Here is an 8,519-nt window from a genome sequence, read left to right as displayed (position 1 = left end):
ACTGGGGACACTAAAACGTTGCAGGCAGCTAGAGGGTTAAATATAATCCCATAGACTGTAGTGCCCCATGTTGTTGTGAACTGGTATTGTGATGCATCTCCTCGTGCAATAGGTATAAATATTACTGCCAGGGTAAAAGCAGGGCACTACATCATGTGGCTACAGCATCGATCACTTCTTCACTCTCAATACTAATTCAATGGCGTGATAAAGGACACAACAATTAAAAATGATTTCCTCAGCCGTCACCTTTAGAAATCCACACAATACTTGCTCCGCAGGACTTTGGGCATCTGCAATTCAGACTAAAAAACAATAGTGGCTGCATGAAATACTCAGCAAATTATGTCAGGCGATGCTTGTGTCAAGCTAAGAGTTTGCACCCTAGGTCTGAGTTGGGGACCCTAAATTAAAGAGTGAAAGGATATGAAGTTTGGTTTCTAAAGCCCATTCAAATAAATTCATGAGCCAGCTAAGTGTTTGAGCACAATTCAAAAAGCAAAAACCAACAAAACAAAGCAAGGCCAAAGTGTGCATTCTGAAGGGTTCGACACATGGGTCTTGTGCTTTGGTTTTGAAGGTTTTCTACGGCATCTAGTGACCGTTTCGAGAACTGCAACGCGCGTTTTCTTTGTGACGTTCCAGACTCGCCCTGCGTCCAGGACATGAAACTGACTGATTGACAACATGTAGGATTCTCTCAGTAAGGAATGACATTTTCAAAGCAAAATACCGAGAAAAAGTTGAAAGTGTATAATAGTGTGAATAATATCTGCATGTGTTATTCCTGTGATATTCATACATCAATTCATTCACAATTGGTGCCGATTATTGTAGTGACGGTTATGGCAGACGTAAGGACTGTGCGAGGATGAAACAGAGTTCAATAAGCTTAAATAATATATAACCCAATCCCAATAATTATAGTTTCATGAACAATGCTTTTAAAATTCAATTAACTGTATAAAATGTATGATCTACACTCCAGCCACGGTCAGTTTGACCACAAACAGGAAATACATCAATAAAAAAGCTACACCAAGTAAGCATGACTGTGTCTTGGTGTTTATTTCAATGAGCAACATTATATATATATTTTTTCACATCAAGCAATTACATTTTTTTTTTGTCATCCGGCAGAGGAAAGAAAAAAAGGAAAATATTTGTGTGCAGCACAAACCATTCCCCCCCCCCCCCCGATTTTCTTTACTGTATTTTATATATCTATATATCCATACACAGAGAGAGAGAGATATAGATATATATATATATATATATATATATATACAGACTTTACCACGGTTACAAAAATAAGACAGCTAGATGCGTGACTGTACACACAGGGTGAAAACAAACACAAAAGTAGCTGTACAGTCCTCATTGAGGGCAAAAATACTCACAATAAAATGTTTTAAAAAAGAAAGAAAACACGGAAGGAGATGCCACCTCTCTAACTCAATGTGCCTCCTGTTCACACTGTTCCTGAACATCCCTCCAATGAACACTGGACTGTATTACATAAAAGTTGTGCTTCCCTTTTTATTAAAAAGATCGCTGGTACTGTAGATGCCAGTTAGTTCGAGCTCAGCAATGCCACGCCTCTGTATAGGAATGACCTGACGTGATGAAATAAGAGACCCTTGCAAAATTGGATACTACGTAGTCTAGCAAACTAGGAGACCTCCCCAGATCCCCCCCCACCTTCCCAATCAACACAACCGACGCTCTCTCCCTCCTGCAGACCAGCTTTAGTGGGAGGCTCTGTGACGCAGTGAACGGGTAGTGAGGCGAAACGTCGCGCTGGTGACTCGTTTCTCGGAGCCCAGATGCAAAGACAAAACATGCAGATCTGAGAGGATTTCCGTTCCGTTCCCCCTTCCTTTCTGTCTTTTGTTGTTCTGTTTTTCCATCCAGCAACTGCGTGTGTAGGCAAGTCCCCGAGTCATCTCTTGCAAACCCATCAATGCAGGTAACGAGCCCAGCGATCGTATAACGAGCCACTGGAACGAGGAAGAGACCCATCACAGAAGAGCTCACGCGATAATACTGGTGCCAGTGTGCGAATCTCCCAATCTTTGATAAAAAGTTGGAGGGGAGAGGGGAGTGTATTTTAGGGTGTCTGTGTGTGTGACAAAACATGAATTTCCTGTTGAACTAAACAAAGTGTTACAAAAAGTGTGTGTGTGTGTGTGTGTGTGTGTGTGTGTGTGTGTGTGTGTGTGGGGGTAGGGGGGGGTGTGTCCCCGTGTGTACAGCTGGAGCCAATAAGACATTTGCTGGAATGTGTTGAGAATACACGGAGAGGATGGTGTGATGGCAGCACAGGAATGAAGCAAACTACGCACACCTCGGACCATGCTGAAACTTCCCACTGAAATTCATAAAACCGAGGATGGAAGAAAGAAAACTCGTCTGGCCAGAGCTGGTACATTAATCAAAGGCAAACCCCTTGAAAAAACCCACCAACAAAACAAATTTATATATATATATATTATAAAATAAAAAAGATGAGTTTGATAAAATACTGGAAACAGATAACTCCGATAAATTGGTCCATGCTGCTAGGATCTACACGTTTAGCTCTATAAAGCCTGACGGGATGTTTGACAGAGCTACAGCTTTCAAACCGCGACCTCTGAACCGTTCTCATCCTCATTTAATAAATTGGCCATGAGTACCATCACAGTCAAGATCTTCTACTCTACAGGTAACTAAGCATCTTTACTATCGGGGGCCGATCGCGGTCAGCGGACTAAACTAACATCCAGCCCAAACAAAAAGCCATGAATGTGACTACTTCCACAAACTCGAATCCTCCCGAAGGATGCAGAATAGAGCATCATTTCCCCAGACATAAGAATATACTTGTAATAAACTTGTTTAGGTTCTGTTAGGAGCATTTTTTTAGTCGTCCCCCCACCCCAACTCCCCAAGCAGGGAATTAATTCTGTTTCTTGACAAACAATACGGAAAGACACCAACGTTATTAACATCATAATCTTTAGAGCACGTCAAAAAGGTGTGAGTCGCTTCGGCATACGCTATAAACTCAAGACATACTCTGTACATTTTGTTTCTTTAAAAATAGCCGACATCCCCATTTGTTCTCTAAAAACAGGACAACAGCTTCGAATCCCCTGTGGACAGAGGTCGTGCATGGACTACGATGTGCTTTATAAACCGTTTCAAATAAAGGGTGAGAGCTAGCCTAGAGGAGGCCCAAGCGCCTCTGTGTCGGAGTGGGAGAAATCAATAAAGTACTTGTCATACCGAGCACAGATATGCAACACCTATTATTTACCACAATGAAGGAACAGCTAAATTTAGTCATAGAAAGATGCAGTGAGAGGAGATCAGGGTTTTAGAAGTCGTCAACTTTCCAGAAGAACATCCCATCCAAAACAAACACACATTTATACTTCTCATATAAACTGAAAGATTGTACACTGATGGTAACAGTTATCATAAAACCACAATGCCACTTTTTTTTTTTTCTTTTTTTAGTTTTTTTAGTTTTTTTTTCTTCGTTTGTAAGTTTCGGTTGCATTCGTATACGTGTACGTTTTGTCAGCCGTGGTCCCCCCGTCGTCTTCATCGCCCTCCTCACCGGTCATGTTGTCAAAGCAGCAGTGCAGATGGAGGAAGAAGCCAGTGCCCTAGTGGAGTGATGGACGTGCGTGGGCTTAGTGAGGGAGAGGGACCAGGATATCCACGTAGTTGATGGGGAAGAACCCCGACTGGCCGTGCAGCATCCCCTCGTACCAGTTGTCATCGATCTGGTTGGTCAGGGTGATGATGTCGCCCTCCTTGAAGCCCAGCTCGCCCTCGTTCTCTGGGTCAAAGTCATACAGAGCGCGGCAGCAGGGCTGGTCCATGGGGGCTGGAGAGGGAGAGAGAGAGAGAAAGGGGTCAAAAATCGAAAGAAGAAACGCTAAATCCACATTCTACAGATGAGTTTACTGGAGTGAAGATGTTCAGGCTGCTAAAGTGCGTATCCGATTTTGTCAGGGCGCGTCAAAATAATCTGTTTGTCATTTTGAGGCGCTTTCGACAGACGCGGGTCCGCTGGCACTGCAGACAGCTTCTGGTCTTACCCGGGGATTTGGCAGATCCGCTGTGAGCGATCCCTCCGTTCTGGTTCTCGCTCGGAGTGAACTCCATCACCATGCGAGGTTTGGGCATGTACTCTCTCCTGGGCTTGCTGGAAGCATCCCTTATTCTGCGAGACATTGAGGAAAGGAGCCAAAATGAAAAGTGAACAGGCCGAGTTGAGACGCCACGTTATACTCCAGAGTTACAGTTGTTTAACAGAACCCCTGTCCGTCACCAGCTTCAGTTCATCTTGGTATGTTCTGCGTCTTAATTTTTCACCAAGATGGACGCCGCACAACGATATTAACGGAAGCCGATTCGCTGTCGAACTCGCAGGACCCGAGGGACGGCACACTGACCTGTTCTCGATCTTGCTGGACAGCTGCTGCAGTATCTCGGTGGCCTGCCTGTGGTACTCCACCTGCGCCTGCACCAGGGCGGCCAGCTGGCTCACCTGTTCGATCTGCTAATGCAGACACAAGAAGCCGGAGGGACGACTGTTACGTACAGTTGTATGAACTGAAAATCGTTATTTTCCAGGACTTGATTAATGGACGCACTATAATTATTAATAATAATCATCAGGAGTAGAAAAGCCTGGGTTGAGGAAAGGATTTCTCCTTTGGTTTCTGCTGTAAGACAAGCACCCTGCTGTGGTTGTGTGGGCTCATGTTTATGCAGGGTGTTGTGCCACATGTATTATGGATCTAACAAAGATGCTAATTTTATTAGGGGCTGTGCTGTGAAAAATAAAGACTGCGATGAGGAGACCCAGTTCTATTCAGATTTAATCTATTCGATTCAGTTCTATGTTATGTTTACCAAATGCATTTCCCCATGGGCTAATCTCAACCCAGTGCAGCTGCCTCACACACATCACGGGTACCCCACAAAACACCCCCAAACACACGAACGCAGGCCGATAGAGTAAACAGAGTCCTTACATCACTCTCCAGCAGGTTAAACATGCTCTGCTCCGCCACCTCTTTCGACTCGTCGAACTTCTCCAGGGCCTGCTTGATCTCGTCGTCCTGCAGCTTGCCCTGCCTCTTCTTCTTATAGTCGAAGTCCAAACGCCGGCCCTCCATCTTCTTCAAGTGATGCTGAAAGAGCACAAGGGATTCTGGGTAACGCTGTGCCCAGGTCCAGACTGACCCAAACTGCTCTTCTGCTGCATATACAAGGATGACCTCATCTAAACCTCCCCAGTCAGCCTTCATGTATTGTTTGTATGATGTCAGCGATCGAATTTAAACCAAGTTCCACAAATGGGATGATGATAATAACTCTACATCGCCCCCTTCGTCTTTATTTACCTGTATTTCCTTGAGGTCTTTGTCGTGCAGGTTCTGCAGGGGGTCGATAAAATTCTGCTTCACTTCCATATCGAGAGCATCCTTCACCTCGCCGAGCTCCCGCATGGCCTCCCCAGCGTCGATGAGAGCGAAACCTAGAGAAGCAGGACACAGAAGCATCCCAGGGGCCGATCAAAACCAGAAAACCTCTTCTGCAAAGTAAACTCCCATGAGTGTTCAAGTGACATTTAGGCTCCTTTAGCTACAATCTAATGGCTGAACTGTTTTTAGGGATTCAGGACTAAGATATTCGTATTTTAGTTCAGTGTCTTTGTTCTGGGTGCGTGCCGAGTGTGTATTCTCGATCGGAGACATTTGGACTTTTGCAACGAGGTGTGATGTTGATCTCAGCAATAGAAAATAATTGAGATTTTAATCTCCTACAGGCAAATGACTTCTCAATGCAATTAACTTATCATTTGTTGATTTTCCTGATTTTTGAATGTGGTCATGCTCTCACTGCACCACCAGAGGGAGCAGCGGAGCTCAGTGTGGGGTTTCTGTAAGGCAGGAGAGGATACACAGTGCTATGGGGATTTAATTTTAGATATTAATGTCTCTATCCGAAAGCTCTTTAAGGCTGTTTAAAATGTAAAATTCTTGGCTGGTATTTCCAAAGGGAGGGATCTGTTAACTGGCCATAAAGGATGATGCATAAAGGGCTTCCCGATTATTTATTTTCTGGATTTCAGGAGGTAGCAGCCAGTGGAAGAATATACTGAAAAGCACAATAAAATTTGCTCTGTCTGATGAGTTATCGTCTCCAGCTGGGACCCTGCTCTGTGACAGCCGCTCTTGAGGGTGAATATTGTCTCTTTAAATCCGAATTCATTGTACATTTTCTCGGCTGATTTTTATTTTCTTTTTGGTTACTTTCTCAACTGAATGACAGCTGCGTCTCCAGACAGGGCTTTATCGCACCAACCGAGCATTTGGTGTAAGTGAACTTTCAGTCGAAGCACCAGCCTCCACAGTCACACGTCCTCTGAGCCGCATACGTGTCCTTTCTGGTTACTGAGTCTTGGGCGTGCAGCCAGTCCAATAACCCACCCTGCCCACGTCTTCTGCTGTGCCGCGTCGGAGCGATCGGTTGGACTCGGTGACTGGAACTCCGTGTCAAGACTGCCACCCCTGAAAGAGGACTTAATGTGCTGTGTTTCACCTACCGAAGTTGGAATCGTCCCCGAGTTCCCTGCCGAACTTCTGCATGGCTTCTCCCAGCACTGTCTCCGCCTGTGGGTACCCGGGACCTTTCTCTTGACCTCGGATCTTGGACATGGTATTGATCATGCTCAGCTTTGCCCGGGAGGCTGCGGGGACAGGGAGGAAAATGGGTTTTAATACCACTGCATCAGCTTTCGAGGAGAGAGTGACAGAAATGCTATCCCTGTGATCTGTCCCACGTCACCCAAAAGGCATCGATATTACCTTGCTACGGGGGAACTGTGTGCGTTCCCGTCAGGCAAAGCTCTGCCAGTCCTGGAGGATAAATATATCCCATGTGCATAGTGTTAAATGTAGCCGATCCGTCCCAGTAACTGCAGGTTAGAATTTCTGTCATCGCTGCCTGAGGCCAGAGATGTACAAGCGATCTTTATCATCAGTTCTGGCTGACGATAAAAATGAAAAACGGACAACTCTACAGCTGTGGCTGAATGCACACACACAAACAGACACTAACATTGCTGCAGCAAAATACAGTTCGCTCTCAAAGAGGGATGACAAGTTAATTTCTCCAACTTCCCAGTTCCCACTGCTCTGTGTCACCCAGTTGTGAGGGGAATATTGTCCCTTTAAATCCAAATTCTTCATAAATCTTCTCAACTGACTTATTTTCCCTTCCTCTTTCCGCTGTTTTGTTACTTTCTAAATTGAACAATATCTGTGTCTCCAGACGGGAGTAAAATGCAATTTGCATGACATTGTAATTCAACTCCTTCAGGTGAGACATCACAGTTAATTTAGAAAAGAAGAAACAAAAGCCCTCCAGCGCGACATCAGGAGTCTACAGGGTGCACAGGCAACGCAAGCGGTGCAGTTAAGCTGGGTGATGAAAAACCAGTAGAAATCACATGCTGGAGAGTAACTGGAGAGTGTATATGACACAAACGTGTGTGAGTAACACCTGAGGAGAGAGGAACAATGCACTTCGCGTTTGCTGTAGAATTGTGCATTAAATGGTGCTAACAGATGTCTTAACAAGTGCTTTATTTGGATGTCTCATGTCAACAATATTTATTTAATTCAGGGGTTCCCAATGTCTGGTGATGGAGGACCAATTTCCGGAGGTTGCATGGGATGGGGGGGCCACAGTAGAAAATTAACCACCAAAGAAAACTAAATATGTCCCAAATCATACCTTTTTATTTCCTATACATTTTTGTTAGGGAACATTCATTCAATTCTAATTGTTGTTTGATTATTTTCCCCCAAAGTGCATTTTGTAACAGATAATGTTCAGGAAGTGTAAAAATTCAGTAAAGTTTCAGAAAAGGGGGGGTTGAAGGTTTGCTTTGGGGGGCCGCACCAAACATCCTCGAGGGCCACATTTAGTCCCCGGGCCGCACTTTACGAACCCCTGATTTAATTCAATAATTGGCTGCCACAAAATGGGCCTGGAATGATTTTACGGTCTTTAACTTTGGTTACCTCTTCGTTGACAGCAGACACAGAGTACTTAACACAATAAAAAATGCGGAATTACAAGTTGAAAGTAGGGATTGGTTTGTTTTTACGAGGAGTGCATGGGAGATAATTGGGCAAAGTGGGTAGTATCTACTGACACGTGAGAAGAACCTCCCCGAATCTCCCTGCAGGTGTTTCTACACTGTGATGCAAGTCTTGTTTATTTAAAGTATGATTCAGTGTCATTCACCAGACTCAAACAGCGAACAAGGTGTGGGCGACAGTTGTGCATCCGGGATAAAATATTGGATGTATTCAAAGCCAGTTGTTGCAAGAGATTTATGCATAATGCAGGAAACTCTAGATTATACATGAGTTTTCACAGCTATCAATCTTCATACTTATTGCAGCTGATAGACTGTGTGGTGTGATCGCTTGTTTTTATTA

At 44.4% G+C, this 8,519-nt stretch overlaps 1 protein-coding gene across 2 annotated transcripts in view; it reads right to left on the bottom strand.

The window, feature by feature from the left end:
- Positions 1 to 1,049: 1,049 nt before the first annotated feature.
- sh3gl2a (SH3 domain containing GRB2 like 2a, endophilin A1) overlaps positions 1,050 to 8,519 on the bottom strand; it is a 54,495-nt gene continuing 47,025 nt past the window's right edge. The window contains exons 4-9 of one of the 2 annotated variants that reach the window (XM_066720710.1): positions 6,614 to 6,757; positions 5,409 to 5,542; positions 5,037 to 5,195; positions 4,452 to 4,558; positions 4,095 to 4,219; positions 1,050 to 3,880 (exon numbers count right to left, since the gene is read on the bottom strand). In XM_066720710.1, the coding sequence (XP_066576807.1) occupies positions 3,684 to 3,880; positions 4,095 to 4,219; positions 4,452 to 4,558; positions 5,037 to 5,195; positions 5,409 to 5,542; positions 6,614 to 6,757 (866 nt within the window). In that variant the 3' untranslated portion in view covers positions 1,050 to 3,683. The remainder of the gene's footprint in view (positions 3,881 to 4,094; positions 4,220 to 4,451; positions 4,559 to 5,036; positions 5,196 to 5,408; positions 5,543 to 6,613; positions 6,758 to 8,519) is intronic. The other variant, XM_066720711.1, reaches the window with a different exon arrangement.

This window comes from Amia ocellicauda, chromosome 13 (assembly GCF_036373705.1).
Source record: "Amia ocellicauda isolate fAmiCal2 chromosome 13, fAmiCal2.hap1, whole genome shotgun sequence".
Lineage (NCBI taxonomy): Eukaryota > Metazoa > Chordata > Actinopteri > Amiiformes > Amiidae > Amia > Amia ocellicauda.
This window is presented reverse-complemented; position numbering and strand designations above follow the sequence as displayed.